Below are 19,985 nucleotides of genomic sequence, written 5' to 3'. Positions count from 1 at the left end.
TATGTGAATGGGAAGTGCATGTTCGAGATTAGACACTGACGGATCTTGTTATTTGGCTTTTGCCCGAAAAACTTTAGAACGTGTATTTTACAAAATACAGAAAAATGTCATGAACTTTTGTAAATTCCCAAACTTCATGACACATAAATTTAAAAATCTAAATAAAATTAATATGTGAAAAGACTCATGTTTTATTTTTCTCAATATTAAAAGAAGGCAATTTAGTAGGAGTACATAAAAATCGCGTTTTAAGTGAAAAAGCGTTTGTAGCTGTAAAAACGGCAACCGCGAAAGAACAAAAAAAGAGAAATTTTGAGAAAAAAGTTGAGAGAGAGAGAAAGAAGAAAGATGGGAAGCGAAGAGGAGAACGCCGTCAAAGAGCCATTGGATCTCATTCGTCTCAGCCTCGACGAGCGCATCTACGTCAAGCTCCGCCACGACCGAGAGCTCCGTGGAAGGCTCCATGTCTCTCTCTCTCTCCCTCTCTGTTTTTCTACGATTGTTGTTATTATGTGCGTGCTGATCTTTATTTTGGTTGTGTGCTGCTCGATTTCACTTGTAATTGATGATATTGTGATGGTATAATCGATAATTGAGTAGCGTTGGTAGTGTTATGTTTGAGGAGCAATTGAAATTTGAGTGAAATTAGGTCTGCGGTTGATGGAGGGGTTTTGCTGGGTGATTAGGGTTTTGGAAAGTTTTGAATTGTTTACATTTCCAACTATTAGCTTTGAATTGTTTACATTTTTTGTTGATTAGATCACATTTCACTTCTTTCTGGACTATTAGCTTCTTTGATTGGTAAAATTGATTTTGGCTGTGTAGTTTTAGGGATTTCAGTTTAGCTAAGAATTTGTGGAAACTAGTTTTGGATCTTCTTGAATTGTTAGATTTTACTGTGAGCATGCTTCACCGAGGTGTGTGCGGATACAGACATATGGTAATGACTTGTGCTCTCACGGTGCCTCTTCAAGGATACTTGCACAGTTGCACTGTTACTGAGGCATTCCAGCTTCATTTAGGTTACGATTTACGGAATTAGCAGTGTTGCTGTGAACTCGTTTATCATTGTCTTAGATTAGATGCGGCAAAGTGAGCTTTACGTGTTATGCTATTCTTGAGGGTTTTGCTTCCTCTAATTTGTTGTTGAGTTAATTTTGCAGGCTTATGATCAGCATTTGAACATGATTCTGGGTGATGTTGAAGAGATTGTTACAACAGTAGAGATAGATGATGAAACGTATGAGGAAATTGTCAGGGTATGTTGATACATTATTGCATATGCTATCGTTAAACATTCTGTAGCACATTATCTGTATACGTTATCCCACATTTTTTCGGTCCAACAACCAGAAATACGATTTTCTAGTTATTCTATGCCAGTTCAGTAACGAAAAGAAACATTGATTTACTTCTACCAACTTGGACTTGTTTACGTAGTTTATATTCAGGCTGAGGGGTTGATCAAAATCCGTCTCACCCTTTGCTCATATATTTCCAAATAGAATATTAGAACTAGAGTAGTGTTTTTTTACCTGGGCTAAAGTATCGTTGACAGTAAGATTCAGAGGACGGTGTTTCGACACATAAACTTGATAATCTTATAGGGCTAAGTGATCCTTCTGTTCGGGTTTATTAATTACTTAGAAAGAGTCATTGCTTGATAGTTTGTAATGGTATTAACATCTGATATGATTTGTCTCGCCTTTACAGACCACGAGACGCACGGTGCCATTCCTATTCGTCAGAGGGGATGGTGTCATTTTGGTGTCACCACCACTTAGAACAGCCTGACATGGAAGATTTAAGAGACTTGGAAGGCCGAAAACAAAGGGTTTTTATATGTAATCCTTTGCTTCTCTGGAAATTGGATGGAACTTCTTGATTTGTGTATTTTTACTGCTATGAATGATTGTTTCAACGTTTATTCTGTCTAATGTAGAAAATGCAATGTTCGTTTCTGAGATCATTTGCATTTGCTTTAAATGCCTTTCTGATATCATTAGTAATATCCTTTGCTTTTAATATAGTAACTTTTATTATGTAGAAAATGAGAAATATTTAAATTTAAATACGCATCACAGAGCTTGGATTTAGAATTTGAACCTTGCATTTTGAATTAAAATTTGAAATTGAATAGTATCAATTAAATTCTGTATTCTACTAGTAGAAACTCTAAATTCTATACCTAAATAAATTATTTGAAACTTGCAAATAGGTGAAATTAAATACCTCTCAAACACACTGCGCACACACAACACAATACAACACAATACAACATTATACATATAAATAAATATATAATGCACAATGCCTACACTCACTAACTTTTGATTAGCGAACAAAGAATTTATATTACAATAGTTTTATATCAACTACTACTGCTTTATATTTGGATAATACTATTATGGCTTCAAATTCAATTCCAAAAAGCCACAATTGCAACACATCCAATTTCATTATACCAAACAAACCAATCAAAGAATTGCCGATACTGAAAAATTACAAAACTAAATTAGCATCAGCTATCACACAAAATTTTATCCCTATGAATATTAATAACAGTTTGGGATACACACATCAATGTGAATTACAAACAGAGACATACACCAATTCCAAAAGAATATAGCCAAAAAATGCAACGTGACAAGAAGATACAAATATAGTTACCGGTTTATCTATGTCTTTGCCTGGAGTAACCTGGTGAGCCACTAAAAGACGGCGAGTTCCTGTAGTTTCTGCTGGGAGAATCCATCGACCCTCTAAACGAAGCATACGCTGCTTTGGCTGATTCTGGTAGAGAGTCCAATGGAAGCGACTCCACGAAGCACGCAGTGTTGATCCTTGTCCTCTCCAGCTCAGATTGAAGTAGTTCCGAGCTGTACTGTTGAGCGAGCGCCTGGGAAAACAACAATTTAAAAGCGAGAATATGTAAGTGGCGAAGCGAAGTGGTTTACTCCTGAAGCTACATGCATGATGCCAGAAAAGGGAAGCAATTGCAGATACTATATGGTAGTACCAAAAATGGCGAGTAACATTGTTTGTCGTGCGGGGGTGAACAAAACAGAAAAGGGATTTGAGTGTTTTCTCACAATGAGGTCATCCGGGGATGCAGATGATCCTGACAGCCTGTCATCTGCCGTTGCATCATCACTTCCACGTGTAGCCCGGGGCTGATCAGACTCTGTGACAGTTTCTATAGCCTTCTCTAGCAGGACCCCTTGTAAGGACTTGAGAGACTCTCTTGCATCGTGAGTGAAATAGGGATTCAATATGGTTTCGAAATATTCAAGCTGCAGAAAATGAAGAAATAATCAGCTGATAAACCATCATACTATATATTAGAGAAAAAAGAGCCATAATGAGAAACTAGTTAGATCTTAATCGAACAAAACTAGTGTGCAGACTGCAGCATACTATTACACTTTCCTCTCTCTCTGAACATGTTCTCACAAATAATTGCCACATTCAGCAAACGATGTGTAATACTATTTTGCAAACAAGTTCTAATCATGTCCTTGTCTCGAGGCATGTTAATGGTATCTCGGTATTCATTATGCAGAACGAGAAGGAAAAGCATAAAAAACTATAAAACTCTATAGACTTACCTCAAGCATAAGCTGACAAAATCCACTTGGATCCAATGCCCTAAGATCTCTACTTTTGTTTTCATTAAAGAGACCAAGAAGTATATCGATCAGGCCTTCAACAAGAATTCCGAGAACCTTGTCCAGTAAAGGCTTGCAGCCAGAAAATACCTGCATGAAGAATTTCCGTTCTTGAAAGAGGTCAAAGTAAAACTACGTAGCACCTGGTAACTTTGCCCATCTCCATGAGACTTAATTTGATGCACAATTTCAGAAAAGGATATAAAGACCTTCTAGAAATCTGTGCTTGAATGTGCCAAGTTGTACAACAGAGTAAGGAAGAAGAAAATCTGAATTTATTTGTTATGTTGTACAACAAAGAAAGGATGAAGAAACCGAAGTTTCTTGAGTCGAGAAAAAATACCTCTGCATGTACAGCTACCAGGGTGTGAAGTAGGTCAACAGCGGCATCTCTGACACCCTGGCAAATGTTTTGTATTATTAGAAATACGTATTACTCTCTTCAAGTCAGGAAAGTGTGAAAATTAAGAAGTATACAGAATCCTCACTTTGATCGCAGGTGCTGCTCCCCACTGAACCCCAGCATCCAACAAGTAGTTTGTTGCGGCTTCTCTAATCAAATTTGTCTAGAAAAAATAATGCAAAAATGATAATGTGAATGAAGCATTAAAGTAGTAAAACAGAATTTCAAGCCCAACAGAAACTGAACATCTAACAGTTTACCCCAATAGGAACATACAATGAGATGTAACTTTTCGTCTCTGAGGCACAAATTTCAGGCTGGGAATCAAATATAATAATCTTGCAAACCAACAATCCTCACCACAGTGCCACACGTATACCAGTCTTATGGTAATCAAATCGAACTGGTCAATTCAAAAACTTAAATATACTCAAGGAGAGGTTATTCAGTGGCAATACTTTGAGAGCAACCTTGAAACTTCCTAATAGAGTTAAACACTGCCTATACGCAACCAAACTCAGAACGTGTACATCTTAGAAATATCACGATTAACTTCTGCAGTGAACATTTTGATATGATTCAACGCAGAACCCAGAGGTGGAAACATTGTTCACTATTGTCAGCACCCTATCACAGATAACTCCCAGCAGAAAGGTTATTAAGAAGCCACATAGGGAAACTCATTATCTACAATTCAGCTAGCAAACAGTATCATTAGGTAAAGTATGCAATAGTTTCTGGATAATACACATCAATATGCACTATAGAAGTCTAATAACCTTACAAGCCAACCCAACACAATTCTCATACCTTGGCCAGAGTATACTGTTCGATGACCTTCTCTTCAAGACCAGTAAAAGATATAACCAGCTCTTGAATGTCACCATCATCCTCAACTTTACCGCTGAATAGAAAAGTAAACTACAGCATGTAATTTCCCAGAAGATATAAAAAGAAGGTCACCAAAGTAAGAGGCATTCGGAGAAAACATGATAGGTAAAGAGAATGAGTACATTAGTTTCTGAGAATGACCAGTCCTTTCAGGTAAAGTTTATGGAGAAAATAAAGTTAATTAGCACGTAAACATTCAACAGAGTATACACTAGAATTGTATTGATCAACTTTACTCCCACTACGATGACAGATACTGCTTTCTCACAGTTTTTATACACAACTGTTGCTTTATTATGTACCTGGACTGTTGTAGCCATATATTTTTGTATTTCCCATACAACTCCACAGAAAGTTCATCTTTGCAATACCCAATATTGCTTAGGACCATCAGGAACTTTTGATGCGGGTCAGTAATACTTCCAGGAAGAGGATCATCAGATATTTCAACTGGTTCATGAGAATATCCATTTTGGAAGTGCAGGCTTCCAATGTCTGGTCTATTCTGTGTAAGTTCAGAGCCGATATGCTCCAAGTGACCTGGTTATTGCATCCACGAAAAAGATAGAATCCCCAGTCACTATTACCTCGATCATTTCAAATTAATAGTATTAAATAGATTCAGCACAAGGTTCATCATTCTTCATACCAGCAAAATCCAACAAACAGTTCAACAGAGCAAGTCTAACTGATTCTTGAATTTCTTGAAGCTGAGCAAAAGCATCTTCAGATTTTGCTGATTCACTTTGCAAAGACTGAAGCATCCTGAAAACAAGATTTGAGAAGTGAATAGATACCTAACAGGGGCCCAAAGTTCTCAATAAGGTGCAGTTCACATACAACTCTATTTAGGTTTAGTTATTCAAACTATAATAGCACCAGTACTCTGGCATGCATTATCACCTTACAAGATTAATGCATGAGAGCAAAATTTATTTGTTAGATGCAGCTAGAGAGGGGGCAGTGAATTTCTTTGGAGTGGACAGTTGCATGGGATTTAGATTTAGACAGGACTTTAGACAGAAATCAACTCCAGGTAATCGAAGGTCAAAATAACTTACATGGGCTGTTGGCTTAAGTATTTTCGTGACCTCACCACAAAGATATGATGCTCAAATGAGAGTAATTCAAAAAGTTATACTCTTCTTTTGGTTTTTTTCTCCTGCTACAGTATTTATATATCCACAGCTTCTGCAGCTGTGTCAAACCAACAAAAGCTTCTTCATATTTCAAAAAATGTTCAGACGGTCCATTCACTCTTACTTGCAAGCATCGTGTCTATGTATCATTGATTATAATATCCATGATACTGGCATGCCTAAAACTTTTTTCTCTTACTTTTTTTCGTTCCTCTCTTCTGTTTCTATATTTATTTCTTTTACTTGGTTCGATTGAAAAAATTGTCCAAACAGTGGAAATAACAAAATTCTAATTCCAATAAAAAAGAAACTAAAAGAATGAGTTTGGATGCTAACTCATTGATTTGATCCATAGCGGAGATCATAACTGCCCGGAATGCAAGAGGCAATGATGAGATTGAATACGGTGACTTGTTTCTTTCTAAGATAGACACAGGAACCCAAGATTCATCTTTTGATATCTCTTCTATTGAACTCCGCATCCAAGAACAAAGCCTGACTATGTAGATTTTTGAGATCTCATATTCAAGTGTCCTTATTGCAGAAACTGCAAATAAAATAAAACTACTTAAAACAATACTATCTCAAATATAAGAATCTCCTTGTAAAATGGAGTCAGGAAAAATAATTCCATTTTCCTGCTGGTAGAATAGTACCAGCAACTGGAGGGGCAGATTCTTTTGCTTCAAAAGCTTGGCCAGCCCTGCAGACCTCCTTTACAGCATCATTCATGTGAGGACTGAGGATGTTGGATTCCTCAAGATCGCGAAACGTACCAAGGACCTGGCACATAAGAAAATAGCAACCTGAGTTCTAATTTGAAGCAAAAAAAGTTTGCACATGCACAAACTAAAGCACATCGAAAGCTAATACGAAGATTCCAAGAAGTGTAGTCATTAGAAGTGCTAAACTTCATCAGGTCTACTTTTGATAATGAAATTTGAAGGGCCATTAAGGAGCCCCATAAATACAGACCTCTTTTGCTGATCACCAGCCTTGGAGTTCTGCATATTATTTATTACTGATGTGATTCCTTTTAAGCCTTGCGACAACTCTGAATCAAACATAAAATGAAGAGGCATTTACCTTAGACTCGTATGCTGATAGAGTATTGCGTATCATCCCAGCAACTTCATCGAGAGTATCGCCCACCTCAACTCTAGTCACAGAACCACTTGTACTTGTATCAGCAGATACTTGGGAAGACTGAAGAAGGGAAGATGCATATATTACAACAAGAATTGGCTAAGACCTTAACATTGACTATACTTGGGATCTAATAATCCTTGATTAATTACGTAAGGACCAACAACAAGAAAAAAAAGTCAATTTCTAGAAAAGATATATTCATACTTTGATAACAGAAGATAACATCAGGTTCCTCATTGGCAACCAATAGTCACTATGCAAGTTGTCGTAGGTGTTGGATACTACAATATTATCTATTTCTTAATCCTTAATATAATAAACATAACCCAGGTGTTTATCAAATATATGTATAGTAAAACAGAACCCGAGGTGAAAAAGGTTAGAAGAATATATCACAATAAGCCTTAAGAAAGTCTGGTGGTAACAGGTATCGAAGAATAAATCATGATGTGTAATTCTAAGCAAATGTTTTGCCAGCCATAATTGTTGTGATGCGGATTATCAGGAAGAGAAGTCCTAACCTAATATCAATGAAGTTAAAGTAACCTAACATGACAGACTTGAAAACATACCTTTGCGAATTTTCCGCTTGACACTGAAAGTGCAACTTTCCAGAAAGCAGGTATGTGATGGATAAGCACACCAGTTAATTGGCGAATATATCTAGCGCGAAGAGCATCAAGTTCTTCGCTGGTCATTTCTGCTGGGAGTATATCTCCAGCCATATAGTGATCCAAAGCTGACTGATGGTTGAAAACAAAACATAATTGTTAGGCAGAAGGATGCCAGCTAAATACAAATTTGATAGAATTCTAAGTCTTGCACTTACTGATTGATTCATATCTTGCTGAATTTGCCTCCACTTAGCATCAGAGAGTGCTTTTTCACGAAGCTCATTCTGCATATTCTCCATTCTTGCTTCATGAGCCAAAGTGCATTTTTCAAGCAACCCTCTAATTTTTTGGTTCTGTGGCACAGGTAAGAGATGTAACACCAAAGTTTAGCATAACAGTTCTCCAGTTATTAAGACTGCACTCATGAAATTTCAAAGGTAAACAAGTGGTATTACAAGAGAACTACAATTATCTCATTTTCTACCATATGAATGTTGCACAAATATCTTGTATACAGAGAACATGTTTAAATAACCACCATTACAGGGTGATTAGAAATATATTCACAGTTAATTAAATTAAATGGATGGTTAGAGTAAGACCTAGAAACTCCGCACCTGTATATTCAAATAATGCTTTATAGGATCGGACTCAGGCTCAAGCTCCAGTAAAAGCCGCACAGTATTTTCAAGCTACAAAAACATCAAATAACCAATTAAGCAATTAGCCACAGATATATACTATAATCAAAGGTATAGGTTTGTGCTTAACAGAAAGGTTGGGTGATAAAACTAACAAAAATACTACACATTTTGATACAAATTTAATTCTTGATAGACTTTCCTTTTCTTCATATCTTAGTTCTAAAATATTTTTCTTGTTCTGGGAGAAAGATAATATTTCTCTGATGACATCACCGAAGGCCTAAAGAACCAGATGGCCAACATCTATATCAAATTATCAATTCCTCTCATAACATAACCAATAAGGTATCTCCCTCAGCAACTCTATATCTAGACTTGTATATAACAGATCTTACACTTGTTAGATCAATATTTGGATCTTCCATGGTCTTGTAAAGCATGGCTTTGAACTCTTGCATTACTTTTTCGACCTCTTCAAGAACACGTTTGAGAATTCCCACCTGAAATCAATAAGTTCCACACACATATAGAAGGTTCAAGAAGAATTGGCGGACATCTCCATTCCCATGGAGAAAGATTAAGCAGTTTTCTTGGGAGAACAAGGAGCATAAAATAAAATAAAAAGCACAAGAACGCTCAAAGCATGCCTTTATGATAAGAAAAGTTATACTACAAATGATACACTTAAAGTTGTTTCAGAATGCTACTATGTCAGAGAACACCAATAAGAGGGGTATAAAAAATTCCATACATATAAAAAGTAAAAGTGGGACATAAATCTCAAACTCTGAAATCTAAATCGATACACAAAATAAAAAAAATAATAAAATAATCAAGGTAAAATATCAGCATGAATAAAGTGAGATGGTAGAATGAACAACAATTTCTTAGCCAACAAAATTGTCTGGAGAGTGGAGAGTGAATGTTTTTAGCACTAAACCTGGATGAGACATTTTACATTTTCCAGAAGGAAGAACTATAAGAAGCTTATTGAGTAACAGTACATACTTAATGTGAAAGAAGGAAGACGTACATGAGAAGGCAGGACAATTGACTTCGCTTTTCTGTACTCTCTTACTGCCAAATCATATTCACCCTTGCTAATGTTACCACGAATTGCACTGGGCAGGTTAAATAGTGTTCGAAACCTCTGAAGCATTCCCTGGACAGACCTAATCTTCTCCGCTTGAGCCTTAAAAAGAGTCAATTGTTTCAATTAGATAATTATTAGTGTTATCAATAAACTACTACATGATTTGGGTCCTACCTACCTGTCTCTCAAATAGAGGTCCAAAAGCACGGTTAGCAAGTGAACTAACTCCCTCAATACTATTGAACAACTGAGTTGTTCCAGCACCATCAGGATCTTCCTCAATTCTTTTCAATTTTGATTCAATATCTGCAGCAAACACAAGCATATAAGAAGTTCAGTGTGTTCACTGAAAATGTATCAAATACCATACCATTACCAACTGACCATCAATAGTTGTTTTGCATGAAACAAAACAATCAAAGTTCTCTTTGACCAACTGCTTTCTTTGTTGGGTGCGTCCTTTAAGATCATTCTTTAATGCAAAGGCACCAGCTTCCAATTCGGCCGCACTAGTATCTTGGTGGACTCGTGATAAAAAAAGTTTTGCATCAAAGTTCTCTGAGTAATAGTTTAATTTTTCTGCAAAACATGGAAATAGGGAAGCCTTCAAATCTAATCAGCAATGCCTCTATTCAAACAGAATTTCTCTAACTCGAATCATAAAAGTTGAGCAACAGCTACCCTCACACTCAATTATGTCTAATGTTGAATTCCCTGCCTCTTCCAAAAAAACCATATCAGATACTTCTATCAAGTACCCCGTCCATGTTAAAGAAATCAAGATAATACTGTTTTCACAATTCTCGCATTCAGCAAAAATAACTTTTAATGGGTCTCTTTTACGGAGCTTTTGCCTCATATTTTCTGGTGTGGGAACAAACATAAAAAGTTGGAGCAACCTCCATATGAAAGGGTTCATCCTTGAAGAAAGAAGCCTCTAGACATGAGCTGTTAATGACTGGGACAAAAAGACATGCACTACAACATTGATATACTAAAAGCAAATACCTCGTGCACTTTGATCCAGAGGTTCCACGTCAGTAGTGAACATGGCACTTCCTATATTGTCACTGATCAATCTGAACGTCTTGTGGTTAATTAGCCTGGCCACATATAAGTACATTAGCAAACAATCAGTAAGCAACTTAAAGGAGGGAAAGAGGCTCAACCTATACGGCTTACCCCAATCCAAGAGGATCCACCCACTCCATGCCGCGGGGAAGTGACTGTACAGTGGTCAAATTTTTAGGCTTGGGATCATACTTTGGGAGTGCAGAAACTGCTTTCGCATCCCTCATTTCACGGACTCTCCGGGCCAGCTGATGAATAAATTCACTTGTATAAGTTGTTTCCATGTATTAGTAGAGAATGTGATAAATAGCAAACATCCAGGATATCAAATAAATTCAGAGGAAAGTAAATATGAAAACAATAGTAGCCTGCAGTCCTAATATAGTCTGTGAACTTTGGTGCTTCACATAGATTAATGAAAATAAATTATGAAAGAAAAACTAGCTCACTCATGAAATGCCTCTTTTGCAATAAACTAACACATAAATTGTAATATCCATTAATCTCAACTTCGAATCAAAACTAAGCAAAACTCCACTTAAATTAACAACTAAATTAAGAATCTACAGCAGTAAATGATCCAAATTGCATAGATGCATAGTCAATCATATCAGATACACAATACCTCAGTTTCATCAACATGCTTCCAGCAACTCGGCTCCCCTCCATCATACGCCTTATCGGCATGCTTCTTACCGCCACCGCGGTTCTTAGCAGCCGCGCCGCCGCGATCATCCTCGTCCCCGGATGAAATGCTCAGCATCTCCACCTCCGAATCCTCGTCTTCTTCTTCTTCCATTTGCTTCTTTTTCTTATGGTGCCCCTTCTTATGATGATGGTGCACTGCGTGGGCGATCTTATGGGCGCCGACGCGTGCCGGAAGCTGCACGAAGTTGCGCACGGGCTTCGACTTAGACGACGGCTTCTGGTAATTGACATTGCGCTGCGATTGCTCCTTCAGAGCCATCTGCAGCAGCTCGTCCTCATCCAAATCGTCGCCGCTCGACATTTTTCAGCACGGAATTCGACAATTAGGGGTGATTGTGTGTAAATGTGTGTGAATTTTGTGGGAAAAAAATGTGAAATTAGATCTGACTGGAGAGTTAATTGATCAAAATTAGAGAATTTTCAACAGAAGTTTCTGCTGAAGGCGATGGGTAATAATCCAGTGCCTCGCGCGCTAACTTAGAAATGTCATGACTGCTGTCCGCGGATGCCACGCGGCTTTCTTCTTTTAGTAGTAGCGTGCATGTTTTGTATCATGTTCAACAGTTCAACCTGAAATCATAATAAAATATTAAAATATTCAATAAAATAATAGAGATATAGTACTCCACTTACTATTTTTATTAATACTCCATATTACTACTAATCTTATATTTGGTTATTGTTTTGAATGTAAAATGATATTTGGAGGGATTTATAAATGATATGTTTGCTACATAAAACATATATTTTTGTTTATAAATGATATGGTGTTGTTATCAAATATATATATATTTTTTTTTCAGTTTTTGAAACTTTATCAATTGTACATTAAAACATTGTTGTTTTAAAAAATACTATAGTATATTTCAGAAAAACGGAAAGGGTATTAGGTGAAGTGTAAAAATTGTCACGATAACCGAACTGAAGTCATGTAGTCATGCTGAGACTGAATCCAAGGCCAATTTCAAAAACCGAACATACTAATATATTACCACTCATATCATTTAATAAAACTTGTCTCATATAGTATTACCACTCATATCATTTAATATAACTTGTCTCAAATAAAAAAAGAAATGTATTACTACTCATATCATTTAACATAATTTGCCTCTAATAAAAAAAAGTGTTGTATCATTTAATATAACCTGCCTCTAATAAAATAAAAATGTATTATCACTCATATCATTTAATAACTTGCCTCAAATAAGAAAAAAACGTATTACCACTCATACAAAATTAATTGAAAAAGTTTGACTTCCCTTTTTAGGATTTGCTCTCAAAATAAGCCAATGTATCCCGACATATCCATTTTAACTGCCCGTTCCCATCCTACCCCTGGTACGTAACCGCAGCTCGCTTATCTGTACAAGGATGAAACCGTCAATTCGCAACGTGTTTCCCACAGAACGACGACGTACCATGTTATTCCCAACTACCTGAAAATGTTTCCCTTTTCATTTCGATTTTAGGAACCCTACTTCAGCTTTCACAATTATTTCCCAATCATCTTCTCGATTCCGTAAATTAAGTGCTGAATTGGCATTGAAAGGCAGGCGTAGCTTGTTAGAAGACTCGAATTCGAAGGTCTTGTTTATCAAAAACCCCAATTGGTGGATTAAAGCTGCGAGCTTGGCTCATTTCACCGAATTGCAGCTTTGATTTCCGGATTGGAGATTGAATTGCGGGTTGATCTCCGCTCGATGGTAGATCAAGAAGACGTGGAGATGAAGATGGCGTTGAGACATGACTCACAGCCGCACGAATCGCCGGAGCCGAAGAGGAGCAAGCCCAGGGACAGTTCCGGTGGGGAGGATTCCCAGCGGCGTATGCAGCGGGAATTGAGGGCGGCTGCTGCGGAGAAGCGGATGGCGGCGGCCAGAGGTACTGCCTCAGCTGCGGGGAGTAGTGTAGTAGGGAGTGGGAAAGGTGGGGAAGTTGAACAGCAACGGTTAGTGGAGGGACAGAGTGTTGCTGCGGTGGCGACAGCAGTGGAGAATGTAGAGAGTGTAGGGGATGTGAAGGTTCAGGAGTTAGAGGGTGCTAGTAGTAGAGGTAAAGGTGTCATCGCTATGGAGGGAATGCAGAGTACAAGTGGAATTTCTGATATCTCGTTGTCGGTGTTGGAAGCTGACGAGCTTTTCTTCATGATATTTGGCAATGGAGTTTCGAAAGATGTGCTTACGCAGTGGACCAATCAGGGTATCAGGTAGGTTATGTTGTTAAAATGCTGGTGGCAGAGTTCATGTTATACTCAATTTCAATCTGCTTATTTGGAGTGAATGTTCGAATCGATTAGGAGTTAGAAAGGGGAGAGAAAGATTGAACTTTTTCACCACCAAAAATGGTGATATGCTATGATCATTGTATAGTGATTGTTGATATAGAACTGTAGAAGATCTTATTAGAATTTATTGGAAAGGAACATCAAATATGGTATTAGGTTAGTGAGAACAAAGGTAAAAGGAGTTGGTCTAGTTAATTTGGAAATATGGCTTTAATAAAATGGGAGTTTAATAGAGATATATCAGCTGTATTCATTTACCAATGGTTATTGCAATTAGTGTAAGTGTATTTATGAAGCACGTTACGCGTAATCGTGCTCCATGGAGAACTTATAATTTTGTGTCATAACTTTAAAGGCAAGAAAGCACCTAATATTTAATGATGTATAACTCATAAACTAACGCATTTAATATTTGTAAGGATTTGCTATGCAGTTTTCCCTTCATGCTAGACTTAAGAACAAGAGAGATGTTTCTATTCATCAATTAAGTTCTGGGATTATGTAAATGTATTTATGAAGCACGTTGCACGTTGTTGTGCTCCATGCAGACCTTACAATTTTGTGTCATAACTTTAGGCGTGAAAGCATACAATATTTAATAATGTATAACTCATAACTAACTCATTTAATATTTGTAGGATATTCTTTGCTATGCAGTTTTTCCTTCATGGTCTGCAAATTGGCATTCACTTAATATCAATTAACAAGAGAGATGTTTCTATTCCTCAGTTAAGTTCAGGGATTATTCTCAGATAAATTTAAATCGCGGAGCTAGTGATCACATATTTGGTTTAGGACTAGTTGGCATCGCATATTTTATTCCCTCATACCATTATCATCTTCAACATTTGATAGAGATCAAGCTAATGATCTCCATTATCTCTTGAGATTATTTTCATTATTACGGAGATTGTTCAAAGATCACTTTAAATGCTGAGTATTTGTTTCCTTGTTTATTTATATGTTGATTCACTGTCGTAGATTAGAGTTGGTAGGAGTCCTATAAATAGCTCCTCTTTAGAAGAACTAGATATTTCGAAAAATAAAGTGTTTTATGACGGTATCAACCGTAGGCCTCCTCGGAGGATTGTATTGGGCCTCTTCGGAGGATTGTTCTTCTTTTGATATTAAATTCCTGTTCTTGTTTTACTTCCGCCTTTCACTCCATATCAACATCGTTACTATCACTATTTAAGTCAAGCTCTTAGTATCTGAAAATGTAAATCCAATAAATAAGAGTTCAGAATATACTGTGAAGCAAGTGTGTTTATCATACTTTAAAAAAGAAAAACTAAATGATGGGCTACTTAGAAGCTGCCAGGCCTGCCTGACGCCAACGAGGCCGACCAGGCCAAAGACGGGGCACTAAGCATTTGTGAAACACTGCTAATGATATTTAAGACCTCACTTAACCTGAGTAGGTGGTAAAATTACTCATGGAAGGGACCATCCAGATAGACGCCGACCTTTAGTGTATCAACTCTTCACCGCTTTTGTCGTATCGTCAATAATGTCATTCCCCCCCTTGTCGTTAACTCTTCACCGCTTTTGTCGTATCGTCAATAATGTCATTCCCCCCCTTGTCGTTAACTCTTCACCGCTTTTGTCATTTCATCATAATATCATTTTCCCCCCTTGTCGTTTCGTCAATAATGTCATTTTCCCCCATTACCCATATATAGCCAAAGTCGAGAGATACAGTTTAACTTTTTTTAAACCTCCAATGTCAAGTCATACATGTTGCACTAATCCTCTAGTCCAACCTTTTGATCCTTTATTAATTACCTCTATATGGTATGCCCCCTTTCAGTTCATGAATCTCACATATTATTTGTTAACCTGTTAATTTACGAGATTATATATTGAACTGACCATGATCTTTAGTTGTCTAATAGCATCTAGAAACGTTTGATTTTATCAGCAGGCATGGTCTTGTATACTTCACACTTTTATACGCGCCAATTCCAAATCCATCTCCTGATAGATGTTTCGAGTGTATCTGTTTTTTCAATGATGAGTTCTTATTGAAACTCGAATGTGCTGAAGTTTGTTGATTTGTCTTCAAAGGCTCCTAATTATCTTTTGAATCAATTTTATGGTGGTTGCAATTAAATTATTTCATGTCTATTAAGCAGTACATAGTGTGTGTCTTCTGTAGCTCCTTAAAACTGACACCCTTGCAGGTTCAGTGATGATCCGGAGACATCTATGGGGCTTGTACAGCATGAGGGTGGGCCCTGTGGCGTGTTAGCGGCAATACAAGTAATAACTTTTATATCTCATTTTACCTTCCTAGTTAACATAAATTTAAGTGTTACCTTTCATGGCCTTATCATAACTTAGATATAATCATTTTTTTCTGGTTAGCACTTTTTATTTTATGTTTTCCTTCAAAAAAAATCTGGTTTGGATTACGATATATTCTTTCATCCATGATATTTCTTCTGGTAAAGATGGAAGTTATGAGTTGAGAGTTATCGGCGCATATAATACTGATAACTTGAGGTCGACTCACCTAAGCTTCTTAAGCCCTTTATCTGGAAACTACTAATAAGGAGATGAATGGATGATTGATATTTAGTCTCTACTAGGGACCTTTTTAAGAAATTTTTCCTTTATAAGTTTGGGATTTTAGGGGAAAAAGTATATATTTCCTTTTTGTGGATTGTTGTGTGTTTAAAATCCGAGGGATATAGATTATTAAACACTTCCCAGATGAAGTCCTTTTCATGCTTGAAGCTTTAGGTTTCGTTGAGAATATGGATCTGTCAATCTGGTTTCTTATATCCTTTTTTCTGTTTAGTGTGGATTTTTATTTCAGATCCAAAATTTCCCTTAACAGCAGATTCTATTGCTATGCAGGCATATGTACTTAAGTATCTCCTGTTTTCTCCAGAAGATACTGTTAATGCTTCACAGCATATGTCAAATTTGTCTATGAGAAGACTGCCCATAAATGAATTTGTTGCTGCAGATATTTTCTCATCACTTTCGGAAGAGAAAAAATCCAGGTCAAGAAACTTTTATCCCTTCTCCTTCCTTCAGAGACTTACTTGCTCTTGTTCTTATGATTTACTGTATAAACTAAAGGGGCATTTTAGGCCGGAATTCGCTTGAATCATCCCAGTCTTTCTGTTCCCTCTTCCTATTGTATCAATTTGTGCGCCATTACATTAAGATAATTGTGATATGCGGTTAAATATATTCCTGTCGTCCAGCATAATAGTTGGGAAAAAGGATGTGACAGTAAAAGACCCATATCTGGTGATATATGGTTGAACTGTTCTCTCCGTTATTAGTGATAATGGGATGTTTTGCACAGAAACTAATGTATATATGCTTCCATAACTTCAAGCAAGACTTGTCATTTGGCCATTTTCATCGCACCATAACCATGTCCGTGGGTGTGTAGTGTGTGCCGTGTGAGTGCTGTGTGTGTGTCACTGTGTCGTGTGTGTGCAGTGTGTGTAGTGTGTGAAGGTGCCCAATTTTATAACTATTTGAATTCCAATTATGTACTTTTGATATGGAATTCAAATTTTGGACCAAACATTGGATTTGGAATTGAAGGCTCCAATTCCATGATACCAAACGGAGCTTGAGTGTTTTAGTTCTTGACTTCTTTCTCATTCTTTGAAGACACACATCGTGGCTGATGCCAAAGCTAACAAGTGTTGAGAAGTGTACCCAAGAAAATGGGCTTTGAAAGATTGCTTTAATTGGAAACTGTACCTGGAAAAGTGATTACCTCATCTATTGAAAAGTTTTGTTTTGTGAAACCGACATGGCTATATTCGGATCTATTATTCTACTTGAAATAATGCTTAAATATTTTCGTTCACTTCAATTCTCTCGTAAGTGTTTTGACTACTGTTACTTATAAGTAAGTATTTTACCTTCAAACAGAGCCTTGGTAAGGAGTATGTGCGAGATTCTCTTTCTCTGCGGACGTGGTGAAAGAGCTGTAATAGTGTCTCTGAACACTGCCGGCTCTGATTCTATCAAGTCTGCTAATCGCTCGGAGGATGAGGTGCGTTTTTATCATCTTCAACAAACTTTATGTCACATTTCTTCGGGTTCCTTTTTCCAGCTGGAACATCCTTCATTGTTTTCATTAATGCTTCTTGTGCAAATTGATGCAGTAATCTTATCACATATGAAGTTTATCTCGTGATTAATAATAGCTTTTTATCCAGGTCATTGCCGAGGTATTTGGAGGCCTTTCAGTTGAATCTGGGGCTGACTTGCATAAGGTTTTAACAGTGCATACCTGCACTTCATGGCCGACTGCAATTGAGAGGCTGGAAGCCATGCTTCCTGTATTTCGAAGCCGTATGGGAGCGTTGCTTTTTCTCATATCGGCTTTGTTGTCTCGAGGACTGGTATGTTACCTCCTCCTATATCAGGTTTCTCACTTATATCGGCCAAGACACTCTACTCTCATCACATTCATTCATTCTTCGATAAATATATGTGCTCCTCGATTTAGTTAGTGGACGAAATGGAAGGCTTCGATGCATATGTGTGTGTGCAGTTCAATTAAAATTATTTTGCTCATCCCTTTTGATTTATTGTGATTCCCGTTTCGTTAACAGGATAATGCGCAAGAGGACAGGGACGATCCTACTCTACCATTAGTCACTGCTCCTTTCGGGCATGCATCACAGGTACTATTATACAACGAGGCTGTCATCTATGCTCGATGTTATGATTTTTCTTCGTCTTTAACCTTCTCGCCTTTTGACTTCTGCCAAAATAGGAAATTGTGAACCTCTTGCTTTCCGGGAGTGCAGTTCCAAATGTGTTTGATGGGAAGATAGATTTGGGCGGCGGCATGTTCGTGAAGGGCCTTTCGACGCCAGTAGAAGTTGGGTTCCTCACTCTCCTCGAGTCGCTCAACTATTGCAAGGTCGGCCAGTATCTGAAATGTCCAAGGTGGCCTATTTGGGTGGTCGGAAGCGAATCTCACTACACAGTCCTGTTCGCTCTCGACACCAAAGTCCAAGACGAGAACGAGTTCGAATACAGGGAATCACAGATCCGGAGAGCGTTCGATACCCAAGATCAGAGCGGGGGCGGTGGCTTCATTGGAGTCGAAGGCTTCCATCACGTCATCAGGGAGACGAACATCAACCTCCCAGCCGACAAGATCGAGCATCTCTGCAGCACGGGGTTCATCGTGTGGAGTGAGTTTTGGCAGGCTCTCCTCGACTTAGACAAGAGCCTCGGAGGCATGAAGGATTCGAGCGGGCACATGGGAAGGAAGGTCTTCGATCTCTACCATTTTAATGGGATCGCGAAATCAGTTGTGAATGGCAGCCAAGCATTGGGAAACGAGAGCCCGATCCAGAGACCTAGGATAACGAAACTGAGGGTGTCAGTTCCCCCGAGATGGACACCCGAGGAATTCATGGCCGGCCCAGAAACTAGAGATTCCGGTAACTCGGGTGAAGTATCTAAACCTGCACCGGGTCAGCACGCGCCCCTGGTCGATTGCATCAGAACGCGTTGGCCTCGTTCCGTCTGCAATTGGGAAGGTGATGCACCAAGCATCGTTTGATGGCATCATCCCATTAATGTTATAGCTTACAACTGTTTAAGATACAAACTACATATTTTTTCCCACAACTGTATGTCCAGTGAGAAGAAGGATTTGTTTGAGTTTTGGAATTTAATTTTTTTTTTCAAAGCAAAGAAACGATATACACATACCGTTGTCTGTATGTTGTAAAATTAGAGAAGCCTTTTTTTTTTTTTTTTTTTTTCTCTTTTTATTGATGTTAATCAAAACGATTTTGCAAGTTCACAAAGTCCCTTTTCTTATTGTCAAATTTATTTACTATATGTGCGATGTGTGCGTATACATTTGATGTGAAATTCAAACAATTCAAATCGTGGAATTAGCAGGAATTAGAATTGTAATTCAATTTCAATTTCAAATTTTTTGTAAGCATTGGATTTAGTCATTTAGAATTGAAAGCTCCTTCTACGAGCTCAGTTCCATAATACCGTACAGTTTAGACTTTAGAGATTTTTTTTATTATTTTCTAAAATAGAAATATCACTTTATTTTACTCTAAAGCCAGTTCAAAATTTAAAATTAATTATAACTATCTAAACTTTAAGTTTAATCATAATTTCGGATCATGACATTCATGGACAACATTCAAAATTCAAACAAAGAGTAATTTCTAAAATGGAATGCTGATTTAATTTGGGCGGTGCAATAAATCTAACTATTTCAATTTTTCAAGTTCGGGCTAGAGTAATTTTCTCGAGTAATTGAGAGATTTAATTATATTTTAATATAAAAGCTTT

At 37.5% G+C, this 19,985-nt stretch overlaps 3 protein-coding genes across 3 annotated transcripts; 2 read left to right on the top strand and 1 right to left on the bottom strand.

Annotated features, from left to right (window-relative positions):
* Positions 1-293: 293 nt before the first annotated feature.
* Positions 294-1,986, top strand: LOC125218617 (sm-like protein LSM3A). The gene is made up of 3 exons (XM_048120328.1): positions 294-465; positions 1,164-1,259; positions 1,714-1,986. Exons 1-3 carry the CDS (start codon positions 349-351, stop codon positions 1,792-1,794), a joined length of 294 nt encoding a protein of 97 aa, XP_047976285.1. The 5' UTR covers positions 294-348; the 3' UTR covers positions 1,795-1,986.
* A 506-nt stretch (positions 1,987-2,492) lies between these two features.
* On the bottom strand, positions 2,493-11,782 carry LOC125222298 (exocyst complex component SEC5B-like). Its single transcript, XM_048124822.1, has 21 exons — positions 11,298-11,782; positions 10,784-10,920; positions 10,610-10,704; positions 9,986-10,180; positions 9,780-9,907; positions 9,542-9,700; positions 8,904-9,008; positions 8,482-8,556; positions 8,080-8,217; positions 7,823-7,993; positions 7,188-7,307; positions 6,758-6,884; positions 6,438-6,648; positions 5,612-5,727; positions 5,265-5,502; positions 4,882-4,975; positions 4,157-4,234; positions 4,012-4,068; positions 3,609-3,758; positions 3,093-3,293; positions 2,493-2,899 (listed from the first exon to the last, which is right to left on the bottom strand). Exons 1-21 carry the CDS (start codon positions 11,679-11,681, stop codon positions 2,675-2,677), a joined length of 3,204 nt encoding a protein of 1,067 aa, XP_047980779.1. The 5' UTR covers positions 11,682-11,782; the 3' UTR covers positions 2,493-2,674.
* A 1,060-nt stretch (positions 11,783-12,842) lies between these two features.
* LOC125222673 (ubiquitin carboxyl-terminal hydrolase MINDY-3-like) lies at positions 12,843-19,376 on the top strand. The gene is made up of 7 exons (XM_048125414.1): positions 12,843-13,589; positions 15,851-15,929; positions 16,530-16,678; positions 17,574-17,697; positions 17,864-18,049; positions 18,263-18,334; positions 18,427-19,376. Exons 1-7 carry the CDS (start codon positions 13,084-13,086, stop codon positions 19,225-19,227), a joined length of 1,917 nt encoding a protein of 638 aa, XP_047981371.1. The 5' UTR covers positions 12,843-13,083; the 3' UTR covers positions 19,228-19,376.
* The last annotated feature ends 609 nt before the right edge of the window (positions 19,377-19,985 follow it).

The sequence above is a fragment of the Salvia hispanica genome, chromosome 4, assembly GCF_023119035.1.
Source record: "Salvia hispanica cultivar TCC Black 2014 chromosome 4, UniMelb_Shisp_WGS_1.0, whole genome shotgun sequence".
Classification (NCBI taxonomy): Eukaryota; Viridiplantae; Streptophyta; class Magnoliopsida; order Lamiales; family Lamiaceae; genus Salvia; species Salvia hispanica.
The sequence above is the reverse complement of the archived record's forward strand: the minus strand, read 5'-3'. Positions and strand labels throughout refer to the sequence as shown.